Genomic DNA, 26574 nt, shown 5'->3' with positions numbered 1-26574 from the left:
GCTTGTATCGCCTACTGCCTACCCTTTCACCTCGGATTGTTGCTGATTGACCCTTTGTCTGTTGTCTACTCTTTTGACCCCTGGGCTGTTTGCTTGGATATTCTTGTTGCTTGCTGCCTACCTTTGACCTTTGGCGTGTTCCTGGATATCCCGTACAGATCTGCCCTTTGCACCTGTGCCACCTTTCTACTGTGCATGCCTTCTCTTCTCTACTCTACTGGTGGCTATGTTCTACCCCTGCATTCTGGACTTCTATTCTGAAGATGTTGCTAGCCGGACCCTTACAATATTTGGGTCATCTCAGAGGTGTATTTTAGCTAGATCAAACATCAACTCAACCCTTGTGACTTTTAGTTGATGTTAATGGGGCAATCTTTCATTTTTTTTTAGTAGTAGATACTTAGCAGCTTTTTCATGATATCTGTACCTGTTACTTACCTGGTGTCAGCTTTCAGGGGTCCATCGGTGCAGCAACCCAGAAAATATAAGGGGGTAAAATTCTGGGCTGACCTTGAAAGGCAGGTTAATTAAACCTTGTTTTAACCCTGGACTCCACAGGGCTGCATGGACGGGCAGGGGTTAACAGGTTAGATGATACAGCGATAACACTTTCACTCAAGGGATGAAGTCATTCATATAGTGTATTAACCATATTAAAATACATGCATAATAATCAGCAATAAAAGAGCAGTGAAACAGATAATACTTACGTCTCTTCCTGCACTGGAGACCATACATTGTACAACAGATGACAGGGACAACAGCGGGTCTGTCCAATAAAACTGGTCAGGTACACAGGGTCACGGAATTGTTATTTACACTCATTCACAGAAAGCTGTCCCCTGTTTTATTAGCAGCGGTAAAGAGAGTTGCTTAGCAGCTCTGCCTATTTCTTTCTGAAAGCCCTATGCAAAGCCATGGGAAAGGTAGAGGGACATCATTTTTTAAATCCTAAATTATTTTGAAAAATACATTTTAGCTTGTTCTGTTGTTTCAAACAACAGATGGAAGATTTGCATGCAATTTGTGTTAAACTCACCAAGGCCCAAGGTTGTGAGTTACCCAAAGGAGTGTACTTCTAATGTAAATCCTGGCTAACCTTGGAATACCATTAGAGAATATTGAAATACAGGCCACCTTGGCTCTTGGTAAATAAGCCTCTAATTCCCAGTCTAATGCGTGCATACTGAACAGATAAAAAAACATGTCAGATGGGCATATTTACTAATATGTTTATTTAGCCACTGGTGGAGATTATCAGTCTACCTGCCAGTAGAAGTAGAACAGCTTACATCTGATGAGGCAACTTGTTTACCATTACTTAGCGCGGGTCTGGGTTTATCCAGCTGCCCTTAGATGGAGTCTTTAGTTGAACTTTATACCTTTTATTGGGCCAACATAGAAAAAGATGGAGAGTCACGTAAGCTTTTGGGTCCTCAGGGATCTCTTCTTTATATGGAATGAGACAGGATACAGCTACATTCATTTTCTCTCTGTCTTTTTACAACAGAATGGACCACAGAGCTCAATAGAAGCCAAGAGAGATGCTGTATCGCAGATGTCACTGCAGCTGAATCGTACTGATTATTCTCCGAATCCTCCAAGTGATTCTACCCAAAAGCCCTTAGAGCTCAGCCTGAGGAGTGACAGGTAAGAAAACTATCCTTCCTCTATCAATGTATTATTTTACCAGTTCGGAGACACACAATGCATAAAGTTTGCGTGTCGACAGTCATTGGTTTTGAGATCTTGTAAATGAAATTCTCTTTTTGTTTCGTTCTACCGTTAGCATGCAAGAGATGGAGGCAGAATGTGAGGAGTTCTGGGACTGGTTGCTAGACATGGAGGCCACTGTGAAGAACAGCCTTGGGCTGCTGGTATCTGAGGATCAGCATCTGCAGATGTGCAAGGTTTGTCCATATAACTTCATTTCTGAAGCTGCCTGGTAGCCTTCAGTATCAATATCTATCCTACCCTCTATCCTATTAAGTTATGTAAAGGATTTCAAGGTAATATTTTACAAATGACAAACTTTTCCCTAAGCCTATTCTTAATGCCTTGTGTACAACAGATGACAGGGACAACAATGCATATTAGATGTTGAGTATAATGATTATTGTCAGTCAACCATAGGTGAGACTGAAGTGTGTTGTACTCCATTAACAGATGACCATCTACTTGATGAAAGCATTATCTGCATTGATACACCCTTCATACAGCCCTATCATTTCAACTTCTTTGTCTCTCTCTCTTCAGAACATCACTTTCCATAAAAACACATAAAGTAGTCCTTCCAATATACATCTCAAAATCAGACTACATGAAACTAGAGAAATAAAATAAGTCCATGAGGGTTAATATGTCTTAATTCTTCTTTTTGGCCCCAAGAGGATGCTTTCAACAGTGTTTTTTAATAACCATCGATGACATTATCCGTGTTCTTGTGGATTCTTGTTTTTTTACTGTAAAATTAAATAAACTTAATGACAAAAGTACTTTTACTGATAAAGGTAGAGTTAAAACAATTTGGGACAGCACAGACATAAAAGCAGGAGGGGACATGTGGCAGAGTGGTTTCAGAATGGGTGGGGGCGTCTTTCATCTGAAATACCAACCTTCCATAAATCACGCTCATTTAGGCAATTTTTATGGGTGTAAATCTATAAACTGTCATGTCGAAATCACTGGGAACATATGGTATATTTCACTGAGCAGATTGCTACTCATAAAATGTATCTATCTAGCAACAAAAAATAGAGCAGAAAAAATGATTTTAATGCCATTAAATTCCCTTGGACTCAGTTCGTTTTCCCTGATTTCCACCTTTTATTTATTTTTATTTTTACACATATATTTTGCAACAAGATCAAGGTGAGGTGTTTCCCCCTAACTGACTGCAATACACGCATTCAAGGCCATTCAAACTTACCTGGAAGTATTTTCTTTAAACATACAATAGGGTTATTAGGTATAAAGAACAGCAAAATACAAGACATTGAAAGCACACTGGACCACTTTTATATTTAGTGCCAAGAAGCCATTTTGGTTCCTAAATCAAATAGATTTTAGATTACACATAATCATATGAAATGTATATATATATAATATGTAAGAGGTATGTGGTATAGTAGGACAATGTCCTAGGCTCTTGGCTTGACTCAGGACAGGGCTCTTAGCCATCTCTCAGGATCCACCTGCGCTTGATATCTTCTGACATCATTTCCTAGCCTCAGAGCGCTGTATGAGCATTGTATATTAGCTCATACAGGTCTCTGTTGATCTTCCCAACCGTCCCATCAAACAGTCACTCCTCCCCTGACCCATTGCCCTGTATGGGCTAATATACAATGTTGTGCATTCAATGAAGAAGAATGCAGTAGGTACTTCATGAAACAAAATATAGTAATCAGATATCACAATGCTGGTGCCCAAAATATCTATAATTGAGATTCTAGATATCCAAAATTAATGGTGTATATGAGCCTTGTGTGCACTATTGGCAGTAACATATTAAAATTGGGGTCTCTGGGGTCATCTGCCGCCCCATTGTACCTGTTGCTCCACCTGCCTATTCTGCCTAGGCCAGAACATGCAACCTAAGAAGGACAGGACGAAATTAAATGCAGCCTTCATCTTTACAAAGGACGCAATATTTTTTTATTTTATTTCTGGAGCCGCATTCTCTTGGGTTGGGTTGGAACTCTTGGGTTCTCTGTGACTACCTGGGGCATATTCTCAATGGCTATGGAGCCTATTTTCTTCCTCCTTATAGTTGTCCTTCAGCTCCACCACTGTCTTCTGCAACCCACTACATATGAATTGCATACTATTTATTGCACAGACGATTAAGAAGTCTACAACGTGACACGTTTTACACCATTAAAAGCATTTCCTAAGGAGGCACGGGAATTTAAGCAGATGGCCTGTAGTGAAGGACAAAGGTGGGGTAGAATTAGAAGGTGTTGGGTGTGTTGAAGACATTTCTGAGTTATGCTCAGATTGTGCTAGTGCTGGCAGTGCAGCTATTTCACGGATGGGGAGAAGGGGGTATGGGAGGAGAATGTACCCGCACGCTGTGCTAATTACCATGGCTCTCAGACAAACCGGACTGGCCGCCTGCCCATAGGAAGTCTCTCTCCGCTGTCACCTCTTTATATTTGGCACTTCATTCCCGACTCTTACATGAGGTCAGACGGTCACAGTTGGTTAATGCAGAATAGTTTAAACACCTGTACACTTCTATCCACTACCAGGAGTCATTTTTTTGTTCGGGCTCTTTTCCCACTGTCATTAAGTCCACAGCGGCAGGATTTACTTTAATCTCATACCAGGTGTGAGCGGAAAACTTCAAAGCGACAGTTACATTTTTCATTGTCCTATTTAATTTAAATCAAATTCTAAATGAATATCTCACATATCCAGACAATAGATCTGTTGTTTCTATATCTGTTTTTTTATTTGTTACTAATGCAAGTTATTAGAGATCACAGCTGGAAAAAAAGGGTATCTAAAGTAGAAAGAGTGACATCACAGCCGCCAAATGATATATTCATTCATGTATGAAGCCAATTACTGATGGCGGAGCCGCTGAGGCTTCTCTCTATGTGTTGTGTTAGAAAGGTCTTTGGAAGCCGAGTCGGAGCATTTCCCAGTGTGGCTGCTGTGAATGGGACACAAGGACACAAAAGGAGCTCTGTGTGCAGTGGGGGTAACCCTCCAAAAGATCACCCCAGCAACCAGAATGCACACAGAACTTCCTTCAAAAACCCGACCCATCCATCACAGACTCCGGAAGAATCAGAGACAATCCCAGGGCAGCGAGTTTAGGACCACTGCAGCCTGTTCTCGCAGTGCTGATGATAAATTAGGGGTATTCTGAGTGTAGCCTGATAGAGAGGCCTCTGTCTGATGATCTATCTGTCTATCTATCTATCTATCTATCTATCTATCTACCTATCTATCTATGACCAAAACTATATGGCTTCCCCTCCTAATTATTGAGTTTAGGTGTCTCAGCTACACAATTTGCTTTCAAAGTTGTATGAATTGAACAGTACATGGTACATGGGCAGTCATCTCCGTAGATAAACACTGGCAGTAGAATAGGTCATACTGCAGAGCTCAGTGACTTAAAATGTGGCACTGTCAGCGGATGCCACCTTTGCCACAAGCCAGTTTGCCAGGAGAATGCTACATACATACCAGAATGGATAGCGCTTCCTGTTTGGTACAGGAGGGATAATGGTCTGGGGCTGTTTTTAAGGATTTGGGCTTCTTCCAGTGAAAGGTAATGTTAATGCTACAGCATACAAAGACATTTTACACAATTGTATGTTTCCAACTTTGTGTCCATAAAGAGATGGTTGGATGAGTTTGGGATGGTTGAACCTGATCGTCACACAGAGCCCTGACCTTAACCCCACTGAACACTTTTGGGATGAATTGGAAAGGAGATTGCGAGCCAGATCTTCTTGTCCAACACCGGTGCCTGACCTCACATATTCTCCATTTTGGATGGGCACAAATTCCCAAAGGCACACTCCAAAATCTTGTGGAATACCCCAGTAGAGTGGAGGCTGTTACAGCTACAAAGTGGGCATATTAATGCCTATGGTTTTGTAATGAGATGTCCAGCAACTTTATATAGGTGTGATGGTCAGGTGTCCACATACTTTTGGTGAAATAGAGTATATTACTATTATAGTGTTGGTTGTCTTGCTGAATCCACCTGTGAGTTGCAGCCTTCAGACACTAGGTGGCGCAGTTAGCTGTTCTCCACCTCTCTTAGCTTTCCTGTATGGTTTTTAACACATTTATCATCTATGTCTCTAGCAGATAAACAGTTAAAAGGCACAGAAAACAATCTTCTGTGTAATGTTGAAACACATTCTAATATATAAATATTATGAACATGGAAACTGCCCCCTTGACCAGTCCAACATTTTTCAAACAGGCCCCACTCTCAAAGATGGAAGCACGGTGGGGTCACACATAACATAGTAGTTATAAAGGAAAGGCACAGGGTGAGGGTGTGTATGTGTAAATGTGTGTGTATGTTACAGTAAGTGTGTGCGTGTAACTGTGCACGTATATGTTATAGTGAGGATGTGTGTGTGTGCTAGTATGTATGTTACTGCAGAGGGGAGTCAGGGGGCCAAGGATCCACTCAGCTGTACCTGCCCCGCAGGCCAGGAGTTGACAACACTCCCCTCCTTTCAGTAATAGGCGAGCTAGGAAAATCCACACCTGGTAATATGCACATAGACTTAGGTGGTTCACCTCTTCAAGAAGATCTTGCAGGCCTTTTGGTCAGGAAGGTAAAGAAGGGTTCACATATGACTTTGTGGAGTGTGACCCATGAAGCCGAAGTCTGGGGACTCAGTTATGTACTGTGGCTCACGAAGCAAGAACTTGGCACGGGGATCCCACCTCCTGTTTTCCACATAAAAGAACCACAAATCAGGCTTCAAAAAATTCTCAGGACTTTTAACACTGTCCATTCTCACATAAGATGCAGCCAAATCACTGGTTCACTATGTCTCATTTTGATGACTACAACCTACCCAAAACTAGTATTTACCACCTTCGAAAGTCTGAAAAAGATTTTACTGTTTGCGGCCACCTTGCCACCTATTGAATTGGAACGGCAACATATCAAGGAGCCGGTCAGCATAGATCCTCTGATCTCCCCAATCAGTCTACCCATTGTACAGCGCTACGGGATATGATAGCGCTATATAAAAACATAAATAATAATCGTAATAATATGACCCCACTACCTGCAGTGGAGGAACATGTACGCGTGTATGAAAAAACAGGAGTATATCATGGTTAACTTTGCTTATAAGGTTTAGTATGATTCTCCAGGATAGGAGTCAGTTATGCACCCAGTAGTAAACAGGTTGAATCTTTATGTCTGTATAAGCAGCTGGTACACTATTACATTTCACCAGTATGGCTGAGCATGATGGGATATGTAATACTACATGTTAAGATGTTTATAAATAGGTCATCCTTAGCTTTACTCATCATTTATCTTTCTTTTCCCTTCACATCTCTGCGTCTCTTTCTCTCTGCGTTCGTTGTTCACTCCTACCCAACCTTCTATTTTGTCCCACTGCAGGGGGCTTTAAAGCCAACACAATTCTCCTTTTTTTTTGGCTCCGAGTTCCCCTGAAATGTAATTATGTTCTAAAATGTGGTTAGTATTGCAGTAAATATCGCGCAGAGCTTCCAAATTACATTTGGGGTGCAAAGGGGATTGAATTTCATAGCAAGTTGACACTCAATTACATTTTCCATATATCTTGCATGTAAGGGGACTGACTGTGTTAACCCCTTGACTTCCCAAATGGGTAAAAATGCATATATATAGGGAATACAAATGTCTTTTCTATGAGGTGATAAAAATCTGTAGGGAGAAATTACTTAATCCATGATTATCACTTATCTTACTGTTTATAACGCTTCATAATTATACATATAAATTAAAGGACCCCCCCTGTTTTTAAGATACACCTGTGTTAATGACATCAGAGGCACAACATATACCTCTCCCTTATTACAACAAATTGTCTTGAAGGGCCTTTATCTTCATGTATATATATTCTGTTTTGTGGATCTGAATGCCTGTGTCTCTGAATATGTGATTCCACATGTGTGAAATCAGTTATGTGCAGTTATAGTATGAAGGTGGAATCTTTCTGGGCTTGACCTGGAATCTCCAGGTGATTCAATGTTTCCCTGGGTCTCGGGGTACCTTCTCTCTGGTCATGATGAGGGTTGTATAGCCACGCCCACTTTCCCTGGATAGATCCAACCCTATGCACGTGGCTAGCCCCACCCCCATTAAGCCACTCCCCCAAAACAGGGCAAGCTCCGGGTATCCTGACCCCGGATGTTCCTCCCAGGTTATAAACTCCAGGTGCCAATTGTTCATGTAAACTAGTTATATGATAAGGCCGTGCACATGCGTGGGAATAAATAATTACAAAAATCATTAGCAGCAGATGACATTCCTATCAGCATCAACGGATCAACCGGTGCACCAAGAATCCTTTAAAGAGCCCCATAAAGAAATCCAACGGACCAAATATTGTTGAGACGGATGTGCACAAAGTTAATGACATTAAGTATATTATAGAAGTATATAGAGAACATTATTATGTAGCTATGGATTTCACTTTATTGATGATAATGTTCTGATAATATTGTTGAAAGCAGTACGTTCTGAATATAACAGGATAGCTGGATCTCTTAACTCAGCACAGAGTTACTCTCCTCTTCCAAAGTGGGATTTAAATGGGTTCTTATTCACACCCTTGGAGGGAATAAAAAGTCCATTTCTTCTATTTATAGTCCCACAGACGTGAGAACAATCCTGCCCCTTTTCCCGACCCCCTCCCTTCTTCCTTTTCAGCTCAGGCTGCTTGAGGGATTCTGGGGTTAAGTCCGCTGCCCACTGCGGTGATGTAACTCCGGCTTTTTGTCATTTATATTCAGCCCAAAGAAAACAATTTTCTTGAATAGACAGGCGGACAATAATATTGTTCAGGGCTGATTTTACTTTGGACTTGATCCAAAATGCTTACAGGCAGCTCAGATCCTCAGTCCTTCGCTTGCCATGTTTTAAGCTTCCTCTACACTTGTGCCTCTCGTTCTCACAGTGCTCTTCCTCACTCACTCTTTCACTCACTTTGCCCTCACCACAGCTCCAAATCTACATTTCTTTTCTCTCTGATACATTTTTTTATTTACTAGGGCCTCGCTTTACTCTCAATAATGCATAGTGCTTGTTTTCTGCCCCTTGTATTTCTTTTCGCTGTTATTATGGATGCAAATACAAGGAATGTTGGTTGTAGCTCATGTGAGATCATCGTCACAAGCAATAGGAAAACTATTGATCAGCCATAGCAGGTTGTAAGCTCTCCTTGTCAGTGTCACCCTGTGACGAATACAGCTCTTATCACCCCTTTTTCTTTTCTTGATCCATTTATCCTTTCCTCCAGTGTATCTACTTTCATTCATTCTCACTTCCTCAGTCCCCATCTTGATCTGTTTCTTTTTATCTCTCTCCATATCTCTCTTTCCCACTCAAGTTCCCTCCTAATAATTTTCTCTTGCATGAAGCTGTATACATTTTACAGCTTACAGCAAGATATTTCGATCAAGTTTGCACCCTTTTTTTGATACTAAATTGTGTCTTTGACTTGAGACGCTTACTTGATTGCAAAGACTGCTGCAAGGTCATATTAAGGTCGAATGAATTGCATTTTACAGCAGAGATGGATAGTCACAGGCAGCAGCCTACAAAGCTCCACTGGTTACAAACAACAACTCAAACAGGTGAAACCAGAGGGAATCTGTACTAAATGTTCAGCTGAGTAACCCCAGGAGCACCTTGCCTTCCCCCAGTAACACACTAACACACACACGCACTCACTATTACATATACACCCACTCACAAAAACAAACACTTACACATACACACTCAATCTAACACTCACATGTAGATGCTCACATTAACACACACAAGCTCTCACTCTAACACACATGCTAAAACATACTCACTCCATCACACCTCACTCAATCACAACTCATACATCATCACGGCTCACACATCATGGCACGTCGTCACACATCAGAGCCTTACCTTGCCTGGAGTCTTTCCTCGCTATTAACGCTATAAATTGAAATAAATATGCATTTATACAGATTTAAGAGTGCTCCGCAGATATGATGGCACTGCATAAATGAATAAATAATAATTGAAGATTCTTCTGCTAGTCATCCACAGCTGATGTATATAGCGTTATTGTATATCATAGAGAGGAAAGGTGAGTGGTCTCACTCTATTAAAGGTCAGGGCAGATATAAGGAATGGCTATGGGAGTTTGTAGAGTTATTGATTGTGACCCCGCGGTGGCTCCTATACATACCTTTCTGTATTGTTCCATTCCTACAATGTATGTATCTTGTATGAGCATCAGGGCCTGATTATTTTACCAGTAAACGGCATATATATCAATGATACGCATGTTGCTGGTCACTGTAGCTGGAATTACAAGCCGCACAGACTTCAGAAAGTGGTGTACGGTAAGAATTTTAGTCTGCTTTTTGTAAAATTACCATTGGTACGCCACCAGAAAGGCTGCTTTGACAGTGAAGAGTTAATCTTGTTAAGATTTGTCTCACTATATTTTAGGAGCAGTAGAGTGAATCTTTGCTGTGTTAGAATCGAGCACCCAGCTTCGTTGTTTTGCCTAATTAATGAGGATAATATGCTCGGCTGCTAATGAGTTTATTAGCAAACAATATGCCCGTAACTGACTTAAGCAGCTCAGAGTTTAAAAGGATGGCTTAGCGTTTCTTCCTATCATGATGGGTTATGCTTTCAATGGGGAAGCTATACATTCAGGTGGGACAGGGATTGGCAGGAGTCCAGGAGCAGGACATGAATCTAAAGGTATAAATTATCTGTAATTATTATTTATTATATTTATTAGCCCAACACAAAGATTCTATTGTGTGCAATACTCTAACGTTAGTGACCATTGACACCTAACCTTTCACAGCTGCCATCTATTTTTTCCTGTGGTTTATATTGATCTCTGTGTAGATTGTTATTATTATGTATTGTCATATATAGCGCCATCATATTCTGTAGCGCTATACAAGTAGTATATAACATGACAATTTGACTTATATAGGTGAGGAGGCCCTTGCTCAAACGAGCTTACAATCTAGAGATGTCTCCTAATTGTTTTCTGGCCTGACCCTGCCTTCCAAAATTTCAGCAAAACCTCTTTTATGAGAACCGTGACACAAAGTTTACAAGTTTGGTAACTAATGGCTGGGCTATTCTGTAAATCACGAGCTCATTTGGTTTCCATAAACCGTTATCGCATCACAAACGGATTACCCACAGAGCAAACTGAAACCACAACTCACCAGCAAAGCTCCTGCTTTATTCAATAAGCCCTAAAAGTAAAACAGATCTGATTTACTTTTACGTTGTTTTTGTTTGTATATGTTATGTACATTTCATACATGGGTGTCTGGAGCAATAGGCCATCATGTTCATTGAACAAGAAGCCAAAGTTACAGTTGACCGATGTAAGTTCCATGATGTATCATACCTGTAGCATTGTGTATTATCCTTTTAATACATATATTGTGGCGATATGGCATGTTATGGCTGTGACAGTCGTTGTTATCCATGTACCATGGGGTGTTATCATTGCAGGAAAGGTAGAAATTTGGTAATGACTTGATAGCTGGGTGTTACATCTAAGCATCTGCAGCAAAAAAGAGTGAGTAAATCTGTTCAGTGCTACACAGCACATCACTAACAAGCAGACAGGCTGGTATTCCGCCATCGTTCAAACATCAGAAGCTGATTTTTATCAATACCGGCGCTTACAAGCCACTGGAAGCAGTGCTTCATAGACTGCAATACCAAAGAAAGTGAGGGAACAGTACTGTTACATTTTATTTTTGTTTTGAAAATGTCATTTTGTTTTAAACACAACCTTAAAAAACATTGTAACTATTTTACAAATTAGCTACTCGGCCTCACTATATATCATCTTTCTCTGTGCCGCATAAAGCCATTTTTTTTGCTAACCCCCACGCTGGCAAGCCAGTATATTTAAAAAAAAAGTGAGCATATTACATTTTTTGGGTTAAATAAAAAGAGCGTTTCCTGATAAACTATGTATAATTCATTCTGCATATAGAAATAATGTTTAATACACTTTATTTTATCCAAATATTTTTGTACTAAACACCTGTTACGTTTCAAAGCCTCATAATAAACTCATAGGTATGTATTTTTGAAACATGTATCTTTGGTTAACCATTCTAACTCTTTAACCCCTTGAGTATCGTTATAAGCAATATTATAGATACGAAACATGTTACAATAAATAGTCCCTCTATGTCATATAATTTAATGTCTTATTTAAATTGTTTCACTGCTGTAAATTATAGGCCATATGTTCAATCAAGTGTCTTAACACCTCTGCAAACTTAAGACAATATATATCTTTTAAATATTGAGCGTGATTTAATCATATCAAATTTTATACATGCATTGTTTAAAAAATGATGTATTATTTTACATTGTTTAAAGAGGCACATGCACTATTTTTTTTTACAACCAATCTGTTGAAAGACAAAGGGTCCCATCATTGGTGTTCAGAGCAGCCTCCGGCACAGACCTAATCTGTAGTATTTCTATCTATTAATTCATCGAAGCTCCGGGGAGAGTGTGATACATCCTATTCTCAGCTACTGGACGGATATGGCTGCAGTTAATATATACGATCCCTCTGTATTCACAGGAAAAGACTAGAATATCCAGGGATAGAACCAAGAATGAAAGAGAATGAAAGTGAAGCAAAACGTGGAGAAACACGGGTACAAAATAGGGCTTATGGCAGACTGTAGGGGCAAATTTAGGCATCACCTTAAAGTAAACGAGTAGAAATAAGCTAAAGGGGGCAAAACAGGACACCTTTACAATACAATGAGCTTGTATATAGATTGAAAGGATTTCTCTCCATGCCCAGGCGTTATTCTGCAGAGATTCCTTTGCAGTGTGTGTGTGTGTGCGTGTGTGCAGATGAGCTTTGGTGTGGAGATGCAGACATAAAGGCCCTTTGTTGGCTTTTGAATAGAATTAGGCATGGATTTTAAGAGAGCCCACCGCGGAGGGAGAGCTGCAGTCGTCAACCTCAGCCTCCATTATATGCTAGAGCGATACGGCTGCCTATCCTGCCATGAATATGTTTAGCCCGGCTGCTTTGAATGGAAAGAGAAAAACCCAAGCGAGAGTGGAAACGCCTCACTGCATAGATTGCTAGCTCTATGGGACAATAATTTCTCAGAATTTTTTTTACAGTCAGTTATTCTAGCAGTGCATAAAACAAGAAAAAACTGTATTTTCCACTGTAACAGATGGGTCTTTCTTTATAAAAGATTATTTTAACAGTTAAACAGTTCTTATGATAAAAAGGGGGGGGGATTGCCAAACATAAGAAGACATTTACTTTGCTATTTGACATAGATGTAGCCAGGTAGTGGCTGTAAAAGATTAATGAGACAGTTAAGGATGGTTTTCAACATCTTTACCACTCAACAGTTTAAAATTCTCTTCTGAGATAATACAGAGTATTATTATTCTAGATTTTTTATGCGCTTTTGGATTATATGCCTATATAATCTCTTATATTTCCCTTCTTTCCTTTGAGGTTACATCCAAAGAATAATTCTGATGCAAACTGGTAAAAGTGGAGCAGCTACCATAATAACCAATGCAAAATCTCAGGCGACTGCTCCTTTTTGCCACGTTGTACAAGAACTGCTCTTTTTATGGATCCCAATAACCCAATATGCTTTTTTGCTGTATCTCTACTGTGGGGTTTGGCATAACACATTATGTCAATGACTTTTCCAGCAGATGAAAGGTTACATTCTTAGTTTCCTTTTTGAAAAGGATTACAATAAAGCACAGGGTAAGGGGTCTCTGTCCCTACAGCCACCCTGTGAACAATAACTCACAATGAATGTCTTAATTCCCCCTTAACCTCTTCCATTATTACTGTCTTCTCTGCCAGTCTCTCCCCCTCTCCACTTTCTTGCCCTCCTCTTGTTTTTGAGATTTTTTTTCTATCCTCATTGCTTTCTCTCATAATAAGCAAAAGCTCTCCATTGAAATTCTATGGAGGTCATAACCCTTCTCTCTGGGGTTTCATTTGGCAGATCTTTTGAGAAATAGTTAATTTTGATATACCCAACAAATGACGAAGGAAAGAGCCCGGGATGGGAAGGCAAGGCTAATTTGGCTCTCTTCATTTATGATTTTAAACTCGTTAAATATTTTACTCTTATATGAACCAGTTTTGTGTTGCAGTGGCCTTTCTGGCAGTGAAATAGTTTGCCACAAAGAGACAATGCTGCTCCTTTTTTCTGTTTCCTTAAAGTGTGGGAATGTGACCCTCTCAATCATACTGGGTTGCCAGCTACCCAAGAACAAAAATGTTGATCCATGTAAAGAAACAGGCCAACTCTCATCTGAACAGTTGGGAACTACAACTCCCATGATCCTTAGGTGGACAGCACCACGAGAGTTGTATCCTGTAGATCATTAATGCCTTTTTCTTACAGCAGCAATGATCCATAATGTGGACAGTAGGTAAGGACTAATGTGAAGAGAGAGTTTTAAGGAACTACGTGGGGGCAGGGGCGTAACTAGAAACCACAGGGTCCCAGTGTGAAATCCCCCTACTTCACCAAGCAGCATGTCCCACTGTGCCACCTCTGCTCGCAAACAGTTTATCAGTGTCATCTGTCTCCCCAAACAGATTGTCTGTACCATATTTGCCCACAAACAGCTTGTCTGATACATCTTTACCCCAACTAGCTTGCCTGTGCCATATTTGCCACAAACGGCTTCTCTGTACCACAAAGAGCTTGTTTGTCCCATCTGTGCTTTACAAAAACCGTGCCTGTGCTATCTTTACTCCCAACTTTCCTGTGCCATCTTTGTCCCCAAACAGCTTGTCACTTACCCCAAACAGATTGTCGGTGCCATATTTGCCATCCAAGAGCTTCCCTGTGCCATCTTTGTCCACAAACAGCTTATTCTGTGCCATCCATGTCCCCAAACAGCTTACCACTGCCAACTTTGTCCCCAAACAGCTTTTCAGTGCCCCTAAACAGCTTTTTTGTGTCATTTCTGGCCCTAAACAGATTATAAGTGCATCCAGACAGCTAGTTTGTGCCATTATTGTCCCCAAACACCTTGTCTGTGTTTCCTCGTCCCCAAAAAGCTTTGTCAATGCCATCTTTGCCACCAAACAGCTTGTCAGTGCCCCCAAACAGCCTGCCTGTGCTATCTTTGCCCCCAAACAGCTTGTCAGTGCCCCCAAACAGCCTGCCTGTGCCCCTGTTTACACCAGTGTGTCACTCTTCCTCTGTGCTGTGTGCATACTGATTCAAGGTCAGAGAAGTGGTCACAGGGCTCACCCAGGCCCCCTAGAGTGGTGGACCCGGTCGCAGTTGAGTGTTGGTCTTTGCGTGTGTGTCACAGTCAAATTCAAAGGCCTCATAGGTGAACATTGGAAGAAAGCATGCAGGGCATATGCTAAAATTGGTGAACTTACTATTAACTCCTTTCCCTTTCCCCACACTCTTAAAAAGAATGGTGATCTTGCACCGAAAATGGAATTAGGGCATTGTGATACATATCACCAAGGACAGATTGTGTGTCTAAAATACCTCCCTATTCCTTCTGGTCTAAATCACTGGGTGGATTTCTGGACAAGGAATTAGGAGACTTTTCGTTCCCTCCCCCAACACCCCCTCTCCGCTATCCTCTCTTTTATTTATCCTTTCCAAACTGGGGTCTCTATAGCAACAAACCTCTTTTCTCCTTCCTTTGAGGTTATTGTGCTCAATTATCTTCTTTTGCTTTTGGATGGGGGCGAATAAGGAATATGGGGTTCTGCCCCACCCCCCACCAAAAACATTCCTTCTTCCACTATTGTATAATGACATGCTTGGGTCAGCATATAAAAGATCCTCTCTAGGAATGATTATCCCTGCATAGAATATATAAGGTGTGTTTAATTTTGCATACCAAGGGTACATTTTGAAGCAAACCATTACCTACCCCTTTTCCTGTAATGCTGTCCCCCTGGGTTAATCATATTTATATTATGTGTCTTTATGCCGATTTTGTCCTACGCCAGCTCTTAGTATAATTGTCTCTGACTTAATCCAAGAAACTTTAGTACTAAAACTGTAACCAGCAGAGTCAGATAAAAGTAGAGGAAGTCCCTGTGATAAAGTGCTGAAATGGGGCTAGTTTATTCCACGTTTCAAAGCTACTTTCGCATTCATAGTAAACACTTTAGTTTATAGTGACAGGGAAATGCCAAGTGAATTTCCATGCGTATTGTGCTTTCTGTAGACTGTTTCAGCTTAGTGGATAATAGCACATTGCTAGCATCACATTTAGCACACTCTACAACGCTGCTTATAGTGGGAACCCGAGAAAAAGAGAAACTAACACCGTCCTAGCTTTTAGCATAAATTATTGAAAACCACATGTAAGTCGCACTTTAAATTTAATCGTCAGTGTATTGTTTTAGAAATATTTTATTTTAAAGTACGCCATTTACGACTGCTCTGAGAGTATGAAGAATTGTCACCTTGATTGCCTTTTTAGCTGTAGCTCTAGAAAAATTGATATACATTATCCCGGACTAAATACAGGTCGGGACAAATATATTCCAAGCGTACCTAAAGTGTGACCCTACCTAAGGGGCCAAATCGACACGGTATTCATACTACTGTAAACAGTTCTGTATCATTTATATTACTTGACATTTGCATCAACGCACGGTATGTACTGACAACCAAACTATTTTTTGCCTAAAGGGCTGATCGCGGTATAATGCCAGTAAAATTGACTCACGGACATGAGGGTAAAATGCCAGTAAAATTGCCTCTAGGGCATGACACTGGTTATCAGTCAATTACATTCAACAGGGTATTTTACTTTGAAGGCAAGTGGTTGTTTTGTCGTTCATTTAGATTTAAAAAGCTGTTAAAGCCATTACTGAGCTCTTCCATTTGAAAATGCGGTGACATACTGCATTACTTAGTTACCCAAGTCTGTCTTATTACATATATAAAGATTTCAATGTAAACAAAATCACATGGATTTATTTAGTGACTGTAAGATTTGTGAAAGGTGGCAGAGAAGCCATAAATGCTTCATACATGTATTTTCACCCATAGAGATGCAGCGTGGAAATGTCCCTGAGAGAAGACAGAGTCAGAGCTCTTCTATGTCAGCTGGCATCACTGAAGAAAGAGGGAACCCCACTGCCTGACAGCGTCTTGAGCAGAGAAGGCTTGATCCGTGATAAATGGGACATGCTAAAGGTAAGTGTGGTACCCACACAGTTGTTTCCCCTGGTACCAATGTAATCATAGTGAGTAGGACATATTACACAAGCCAAAAGTATATTATGCAAGATTGGACCATAGCAACAACATTAGAATTTGGCGATTCTTGCCTTTTACTTTTATTTGCAAAGTTATGTTGCTATCCCACTCATTTCACCTTCATTTTAAAGTTTTATAGAACACTAAGTCTAGTACGGGACTATTAAACAAGAAGCCCACGGGCCTTGTGGTCCTTGGCCTTATGGATCATGAAAGATGAAAGATATACAGTGATGCCCATTAAAAACTTGCACAGTACTATTCTAGCTTTCTCCACACTGCCCTTCCTTCAAGTGTCCTTTCTACAGGAGACATTGCTTTAAAAAGCGCTGCATTAGTAAGGTGGATAAATCACCATGGGGTTACCTAAAGGAAGAAAGGAGTAACAGGAAGTGTGAATTGTACTTTCAATTAAGGTGGGGATAGAAATTATGACGAAAATGCACCCTTTACTCTTTACAAGCAGCAGTGAGGCAGCACGGGTGTTCCGTAGGTGCACATGCGTCATTCTGCATGTACATGCCCACTGGCATTGAGGAAGGACATTCATAAGCTTCCCATATGTTTTCAGCAGCAGGACTCAGAATTGAGCTCTGCCTGCAACTGATCGGCATAATGGTGCGAAGAGGGTGAGCTTAGGCTTCTTGCAGACTTTTCCACATAGAAACACTCTGCAGGGAAGGCTTGGGGAGTGACACTCCTACAGTTCTAAAAGTGGGCCAGTAAAAAAAAAAAAGAGGAACAACTAAAGAAAACTAAATTAAGAGAAGAATAAAATATGTTAAAAGTTGAGGGGTGTGAGGGAGGAAGGGGAAATTGAACTAATGAAAATGAGTGGAGTATGAGGAAAGGTGTACATACCAGAACTGGATTAAGTAAACAGATTAGTGGACAAGCCAAGCACAAAAGGCAGTAAACCAGGGTTTAAATAAACACTAATGTTTATAAAAGAAAAGTAATTTTGAGGATATTGGAAGAAGCAGGTTGTAGGGGTTGGGGAAAGGAGGTAAGAGGGCCAGATCTGCTTTAATTTGATTATTTTAGTCCATAACCAGAAATATTTTTAATTACTTGTACTCCTCATGTAGCTACTAGGCTAACATAACACATCATTTAGGCTTCTTTTCCCAAATAATTTCCAGTGTGGTTCCTTTTCGTGAATGTGTTTGACGTTCCTCACTATCAACCAAATCTCATTTGGGTCCTTTGCTACTGGACTTGTAGCTGGTCTTTAAGTTATATATTCACTGCTTACATGAAAAGTCAGTGCAGACACCTAGCCTTACAGCCATTAAAGACCAAGATCGTAAAGGCCTGTCATGATGTGGAACACTGAATGCCTCCATTACAGCTTAGTAATTGACCAGTACAGTGGTTTGTAGGCATTCATGTTGCATTGTTACATCGCTAGCTCACCCTTACCCTGCATTCAAAATGTTTCCTCGTATTATCTCATGTTTCTTTCTTTTTCAACACTTATCTCAGACTTATGGTTTTCTTTCTGGAAATCTGTTTCATAGAAGTCGATTGCTGAAGCACTGTCCACCAGCTCGCCCCAGCCTGTGCTTTCTCCTGGGAGTGGAAGTTTGGTTCAGCAGTTGGACCAACGAGTAAAGGAACTCAAATCTTGGCTGAGAGACACGGAACTCACCTTGTATAACTCAAGCTTGAGAGTTGACGAGGAAGGTGATGGAAGATCAAAGGAAAGACTCCAGAAAGAGCTGCAAAGATTTCAGGTAATCCGAGAGCACAATTTCATTCAAAATACACCTCTTCCCTCAGCTTTGCCTTTATTTCGCGTCTTCATCAACAGCTGTGCCCTTTCCCCCAAATCATTGAAACTCGGCTTCCCCCCATCACCCCTCAGTTACCATTACTTTTTTTCAGTGCTTCCCTAGCTTTCTCCTGTGCTGAATCTCAGCTGTGCTTCTTTTCCGGCATGCCAAACCAAAACCCATCTATATTCACTCACACCCAGACTGTGTCACCCTGAAACCCAGCTGTGACCTTTCCCTTTGCCGAGCAAAGACAAAAATCAGCTGTGTTTGTGTTCTTTCCTGTACCATCTGCAAAGGAACACATTCCCTCCTCTTTCTTGGACTACCCTCAAATGCATTTCCCCCTTTCATGCCATCACACTGGACTGCAGATATGCCATTTATGTCATTCTGATATCCAGCTGGATCAGGTCCACCTATAGACAAAATATGGTCAATGTCAGCATAAAAAGAGTAAGCCATGTAAACACTAAACACTAACGCAAATACACCAAAGGTCGTAACATAAACGTAGATACAGGGCTGCAAACAAAAGTAGCATTGCATTAAAACCATATAGGTCATAATTTATCTCAGCATACGGTTTCAGTAGCATAACTTGTACAGATTTATAAATATTAAAGGAAGTTTACATTTATTTATGTAGCACCAGCAGATTCCGTAGTGCTGTTGCTATAGGGGCAGAGAAAATGTTAAACAAAGACAATTTAAAATTGTCTACATAACATGCAGTGTCACTGGACTGCAAGTCATTACTTCTCAGCTACATTTGGGCTCTGGTTCATTCAATGCTCTGGTGGTCCCTGGACAAGAAATACAATAGTGCCCCCCTCCACCAATACCCAACTGTGTTTCCAACACATCTGTGCTCACACACACATACATGAACATCCATTCTCACACACACATACACGTCCAAGCTCACACACACACATACACATCCAACATCTTGGGATGGTAACAAAGGGTTTCCCAACCCAGCACAACAATACATTCACCACAAACTACATACAAGCCTGCACATCAACAGTGAACTGAAATACAAAGATCAGAAATAGCCGCATTTATTAAGTGTATTAGTTGAAGTGTTCAACACCACATTTTTTAAAGGCAGTGAACAGGTAGAATGATTCTCCCTCCAGCCCCTTGTGTTTTTCCTGGGTGTCATCACTCTATAATGCAGACTAGACATGCCCATAATTAATAGTGCAATTAATAGTGTAGAAGAGACATACCCCCATTCGCATGCATCTACCGTTTACTCCTACCCCATTTTCTGCCCACAGCTTGCCGACAGAGTGGCCATTGTCCCAAAGGTGCCTTAAACGTTAAGCCACCATAAATCACTGGGAAAAGATATGATTCACTTTTCCACCTGATCTCATGGGGGGGTCCACAGTGACACTACTGGTGTGGCAATAGATCTTTTGGTGATGGGAATAAATCTATTAAAATCTATCTTTAATAGATTCAATATTTGTGTATTTTAAGAATATATTTTTAACACAATAGAAAATATGATACCAAATGAGAAAGGGGGTCCCATCTTATATATTGTTGTCATACTGCTCCCTAATTGTACTGTATGTTCTCCATGTACACCCTGGCTCAATCCCAGCTTTACAGCCTCGCCTACATTTTGTCGTTGTATGCACTAACACGCCGGCTGACTTTGGTCCTTTTCCCCTGTGAGCTGTGATTAGGGCCTTGCCATGTGCTTCATTATCGGCGAACACTTTAATAGTGCCATTTAAAAGGCCATATTTCTGCCTCCCTCGTCGGGCCTAGCGATGATACATGGTGATAATTGGCAGAGAGCGATGGCTCTCAGTGGCCTTTTAATCGCTCTATTTGTCAGACTCTGTGTCTGCGCGAGACGAGTCATATTGATGGCCCTTCTCGGTTCTCCAGTTTCTGACACATAACCCTTTCATTAACATTATTCACTATTCTGGGTATAAATTTGCCATCGATGTGGCAAAGCTAACAAATGCTGAGTTCATTTTGTCAAAAACAGTAACAAGTATCTCCGTGAGTTACAAAATGCCACCAACTCAGAGCTTCTGAAACCTGTTCTCATTTGTAATCGCAATTACATAACTGTATGTGTATATATGTATACAACGATGAAATGTAGGGTTTGGGAAAAATGACAGATCCTCTTTAATTTTTTATTGCTATGCCTAACATACCCATTTTAACCCCTTGCAGTCCCTCTGCTCTGAGCTCAGGCTGCGTCAGCGTGGAGTGGCGTCTGTCCTGCGTCTGTGTCGCCATCTACTTAGCCTCCAGGAGCAGTCTTTACAGCAGGACCCTCCTAGCTTGCAGCTCTTGTGCGTCAACCTAGAGAGAAGGTGGGAAGCCATAGTGATGCAGAGTACACAGTGGCAAAGACGCCTGCAGAGGGAGCTCAGAGATGGACAGGTGAGTACAGATCTTATCATTATCTTAAATTCAAAGCTAGACAAATTATCTCTTCATTGTTATGATAAGACAAAAGCTGATCAGTTTTTGTAGTGCATTTTAAATAATAGTCTGAGAAGAATGTAAAAGGTGCTGTGCAAAGTGCAATTTCTTCTGTTAAACTACAGCATTCACGATCCCCAAAAGGCCACGGATTGTAACTTGCCTATTTGCCATGTTTATCTTAGCTCCATAACAGTTTAGAGATTTACTACATGTTCAGAACTTTATGTATTCAGAAACCATTGTAATCTCTGCCTTACTCTTTCCCATTAGCTGTATGCAGGGTTCTAACATAGAGCAGTCACACTCAGATACAACCACATATGAAATTGTGGGGTGCATATCTCCTCCTTAAGCTTAAACAGTTAGACAAGTTAGTTATTTTTCGATTATGCTGTATATGAGAGCTGATATCTGCCATCTGCATCTTGTTAATATATGAGCCATTGAAGGATGAGCAATGATCATGTAAAATCCCTCTTAGATCTCTTTGTAGTGATGTAAATATGCTTAGCCAATAAATGCTAGCGAGGGTCCATGTCTGATTCTTTCTATATTCTTGTTATAGGAGCTGGATGTTTTAGTGGACCCGGACTGGGCAGATTTGAGCAGTGCTGGGATAGAGGAGGCTCTGGAGTGGGACGAGACAGACATTACAGCGGAAGCTGTCTGTGATAATCAGGAACCTGAATGTGTTGTTACAGATACTTCTTTGGCAGATGAGGAACATCACCCAGGTCAGCCAGTGTCAGGAGTCTCCAGACATTCGACTAACTCCCAGACTCAGGTGTATCAAGTCTACAGCTTACACAACATGGAACTTTTCAGAACAGACTTGGATTCCTCACTAAGAAAAGATCCAAAGTTGGGTCCTGTATCACAATTTTCCCTTCTCCAGGGAAATACTTTTTCATCATTGCCAGATTTAGCAAACAAATGTCACCAAACATACCAACCCCCCAAAATTCAGGGGGGTTCCAGTGGCCATTCAGAGTGTGAAAGTGGCATTGCAAGTGGAGGAGAAGGAGTAACTGCTGCCAATTCAGAGGGATGCTTATCTATAGATGGAGAAGGAAGTCAAGGTTGCCAAGCATTGGTTGAGGACACTGGACAAAAAGACTGTATAGATATTGAACTGTTAACATATTCCAGATCAAAGCATCAAGGTCCACGTACATTAAATGACTGTTCCCTTTTACAGACAAATTGGCTCGAACCAATCATTCTTGGAGGAACACAGAGGTCGATTCCTGGGTTATGTTTTTCAAGAAAACCTGGCCAAGTTGGTACCAATAGGACCATGCTTGCTGTTAGCTCTGAAGACCACAGCCCAGAAGACAACACTGAGCTAATTGAAGTGTTAAGCTCTCAGAATTCTCCCCATAACTCTTCTTTGGAATCACTCTCAGTGACTTGTGAAGGGTTGGAGTCTGAGCCTGTCACACTCAGACGTAGTGTGTCTCTCGAGAGTTGGCCAGCCTCTTACAAAAGCAACGAGGACTTGTTCAGTCAGCAGGGTTCTGCTGATATTACCCCAGGCAGTGAGCATAGTGAAGAGCTGAGCAAGCGAACATTGGACTTACTGAAGAGACTTGAAGACATTGAATGCCCATCTGAGCAGAAGATGAAACGCAGTCTCTCTGATGATATTACACTGCGAAGTGGCCCTCATGAGGCATCCCTTACTGGTCTCCGTTCTCCTCCAGATAGGGTATCATCAGGAAATGAAGATCTTGGATCTGAACTGACAGAATTGAGCAGCAGCGAGGAACTATCCCTTAAGTCTGAAGATCTTGCTGTGCTTAAAGGCCGTCTGATGGAATCCAATGCCAGTTTTCGCAAACACCTGAGCAGATCTCTAGGAGGGGAGGAAGGGGAGGCTAATCTCAGTATGATTGTTAATGTTTCATGCACTTCAGCTTGTACTGATGAGGAAGATGATAGTGACCTTCTGTCAAGCTCCACACTGACCTTAACTGAAGAGGAGGAAGAAGAAGAGGAGGAGGAAGAGCTTGAAGAGTTAAATACAAGCGTGGGCAGTGAAGACGAGGCAGGAGATGGCACAGGACTTCCCTTAGGGTCTGACTTTATCAGACGTGAGCTGCAAGCCTGGATTAGACCAACCTTCCTTCTCCCAAGAGAGAGGAGAAAAATGAATAGGGTGGTACAGGACATGACAGGAGCACCAACAATTGATAAAATATGGCAGAGCTCTCTGCACAGAGGACGAGAAACCAATGGAAATGGAAAAGATGCCAAAGAAAAAGATAGAAGTAAGATTTTGATTCAAAAAGAAGAGAAAATACTGTCTAACTCAAAACAGCTGGCGGATGATATGGAAAATGGAAACATTCACAACAGGCCAAGTTCCATTAAGGATACCATTAGAACAGAAAGCCATTCTGGAGTAAAGAAAAAGCCTGCTCTTTACCCATCAGTATCAATAACCAAGACAGAGAAGCTTCATCCTCCGAGCATGCCTGCCTTGGCATATCACAAACCTCGGGAACTTGGACCCTCTTCTAATCGGAAAAGCAACCTGCGAGTGACACGTGATGCTGTTGCAGATATAGAAATGCCAGACAATAATTGTATACCATCAGAGAACAGTCAAAAGGTGCCATGTGGGAAAGTAACAGAGAACACCCCTGAATCTTCTTGTTCATGCCACAGCTCTACCCGTGAGAGCTCCGACAGCCTAGATTGCAATGTACATGAGTTTGTGAAGGAAATTTTAGACATGACGACAACTGCACTTCATGGGTCACCCCCAAAGGATGGGCCGAGTAATGGCACTGGAGCGCAAATCAGAGAGAAAGTTCTAGAATACTCCCGCAGGCAGTTGGAAAGGAGTGACTTTTACTCTTACCTTTCACTCTCATCTCATGACAGTGACTGTGGAGAGCTAAATGGATCTGTCAGAGCTACAACTCCTCAGATGCCAGTTGAAGATAGCATAGATGGAGATATTGAGGGTATGTTTGAAGCCTGTGCAGAGGACAAGGAGAAAACTGGTGATCTAAAAGCTTCGTCCATTGTGTCATCACCACTGGCAGCTGCAGTGTCTTTAAAAACTGCCCCTTCTTCTGCTGGGTTAAAGATTCCACGGAACAGAACCACAAACTCAGGGCAACACAACGCAACAAGGGCATCTGTCAGAAAGTTCCAGGGCCACCCAGAAGTTAGTTCTAAATGTGGCAGCAGTAAATTGTCCAGCAAAATCCTCCCTGCTACTAGAGAGTTGTGCCCAGAATCTCAAGGAAAGACTTCAGTCAAGCCACCAACCTCCAGCCTTCCCATTCTGCACAAGAGAGTCCATGAACAGAGGCCTGGAATGGCAAGTAACTCCTCAATAGGCACAGGTCACTTCAAGGTAGGTGCTTGACAAGGAAATGCCCTGTCTTATTTATTATAACATCACAAAGTCTGTAAAACATTGTTTGAGGTACACCTGCTTAATCGCACGTTTGCTAACTAAACACTGCAATTGTGAAACATTACTAACCAACGTGTTATTGCTGTTGGTAAATCCGGCTAATTTGTCTCTCAGTTTACTTGACCCACCAAAACTGCCAAAGCAAAGAAAGACTCTGTCGATAAAATATGTATACCTTTTTTGTTACGTGGCGAGTGAAAATGTCAGTATAGTCTGGCCTAGGGTGGTAGGCAAGACCAGATTAATGGCTCACAGGCCCTGGCATTTTGAGGTAAAAAAGGATAAAAAATGTAAAAGGCATACAGGCAAGATAAAAGAAAAAACGATAGAAAATGGTGAGAAAAGATATCAGCAAGTGAGGTGGACAAAAAGATATAGGGCAAAAGAAAGAATAGAACAGAAGAAACGAAGGGAGGAAAGAATACAAAGGAAGGCGGAAAACAGGTTGCAGGAAATCCAGACATTGGCATAACAAAAAAATGCCGTGGCCCCCCTGCAAGAATGTCAGCGGCCCCCTACGCTCCAACTAAGTGTACAGTAATGCTTAAACACACTAACACAGTGTAACATACTTGCACATAGTAATATACTAACACACATAAATTCAAACACACACAGTAACATACCTATACACCATAACATATTTACACACACAGATTCAATATGGCGTTTGGGGCCCAACCTCTGTTACGCCTGGGAATTCAGAGAAGGGGCCCTTCCTGTATACTTACTCCAGGACCCAAAGCTCTTTAATCTGGCTTTGGGGGCAGGCAGATCTAGGGGGCTATAGCCATATTGGGTAATCAGGTTCAATTGGTGCCCTGCTGCTTAATGGCCATTACAAAGGACGATCTCTCATGTCTACATCCAACCCCTTTACACTATGAATGACACTACCTAGCCAGCACGGCCTGCATGGATGCACCAAGCATCCTTAAGATGCCATAGACCTGGCCAGACATCATTGGTTGGTGAATATATTATAAAAGGCGATAGCCAAAAGCTAGAATGTAAACTGATCAGGGGTTATTAGACAAAGACCACACATGTAAGCTTCCTGTAGAATGCACACTTCTGCATTGTGAAGAATAACCTTTATGTTACCCAGTGCCGTATCTCCTGTACCTGCTTTACACCACCAAGCGGTATTATTAGCGATATCAGCCACTGATTCAAAATCAAAACAACTTTTAATATCATTGTTTACACTTACCTCCTGTATATTAAGTGAAACCTTAATGGCGCCGTTCCATCTACTAGAAACATCATTCCTACCACTTATAATGTTCAAACCCTCAGAGGAATAACTCTTCATTTATGTAAAATTTCTTTTTTTTGCCAGTAATACATGATTGTTACGTGACACAACACAAGGCACTGATGGGTAGTTGCCATATAAACTGAAGAAGCATCTCAAGTCTCTGTGTTGTTTCATGTGCCTAAAACCTCTATTTATTTGTGTAACCTAATAAAGTGAAACAGCACCTTTAATGTCATTGGTTTATTATTGAAATAGGTGAAATGCCTGTCTTGAATGACCCATCTCCATTTTCAGGACCATGGACAGGGTGCTTATAGCAACCACAGCAATCGGCATGCACTTCCTTTGTGCTACTGTGATGTTTTGCAATTCGTGTGTGTGTGTGTGTGTGTGTGTGTGTGTTTATTGCACAAATAAATTCATATAACTGCAATTACTTCCATAACGCCATCACTTGAAATGTGATAAACTATTTTATTTCTATTTTTTTTGCAGAAGCCATCCCATGGACCCAAAAGCCACAAGGACCTGTGATCAACCCATAAATTAGCATACCTCCTTTGCAGGAGTGAAGATGGCAGCATTGTATATTCTGCCCATCTGTCTTTGTTTTC

At 41.2% G+C, this 26574-nt stretch overlaps 1 protein-coding gene across 1 annotated transcript in view; it reads left to right on the top strand.

Moving 5' to 3' along the window:
- LOC149284057 (A-kinase anchor protein 6-like) overlaps positions 1 to 25854 on the top strand; it is a 47402-nt gene extending 21548 nt beyond the window's left edge. The window contains exons 8-15 of the mRNA XM_089497232.1: positions 1511 to 1650; positions 1790 to 1910; positions 16810 to 16956; positions 18540 to 18755; positions 21009 to 21221; positions 21832 to 22010; positions 22578 to 24238; positions 25808 to 25854. Of these exons, the coding sequence (XP_089353358.1) occupies positions 1511 to 1650; positions 1790 to 1910; positions 16810 to 16956; positions 18540 to 18755; positions 21009 to 21221; positions 21832 to 22010; positions 22578 to 24238; positions 25808 to 25854 (2724 nt within the window). The remainder of the gene's footprint in view (positions 1 to 1510; positions 1651 to 1789; positions 1911 to 16809; positions 16957 to 18539; positions 18756 to 21008; positions 21222 to 21831; positions 22011 to 22577; positions 24239 to 25807) is intronic.
- Positions 25855 to 26574: the final 720 nt, after the last annotated feature.

This window comes from Sceloporus occidentalis, unplaced genomic scaffold, assembly GCF_023333645.1.
Source record: "Sceloporus occidentalis isolate IW3139 unplaced genomic scaffold, rSceOcc1.0.p SCAF_100, whole genome shotgun sequence".
Lineage (NCBI taxonomy): Eukaryota > Metazoa > Chordata > Lepidosauria > Squamata > Phrynosomatidae > Sceloporus > Sceloporus occidentalis.
Note: the sequence above shows the minus strand (reverse complement) of the source record. Positions and strands in the feature narration are given on the sequence as shown.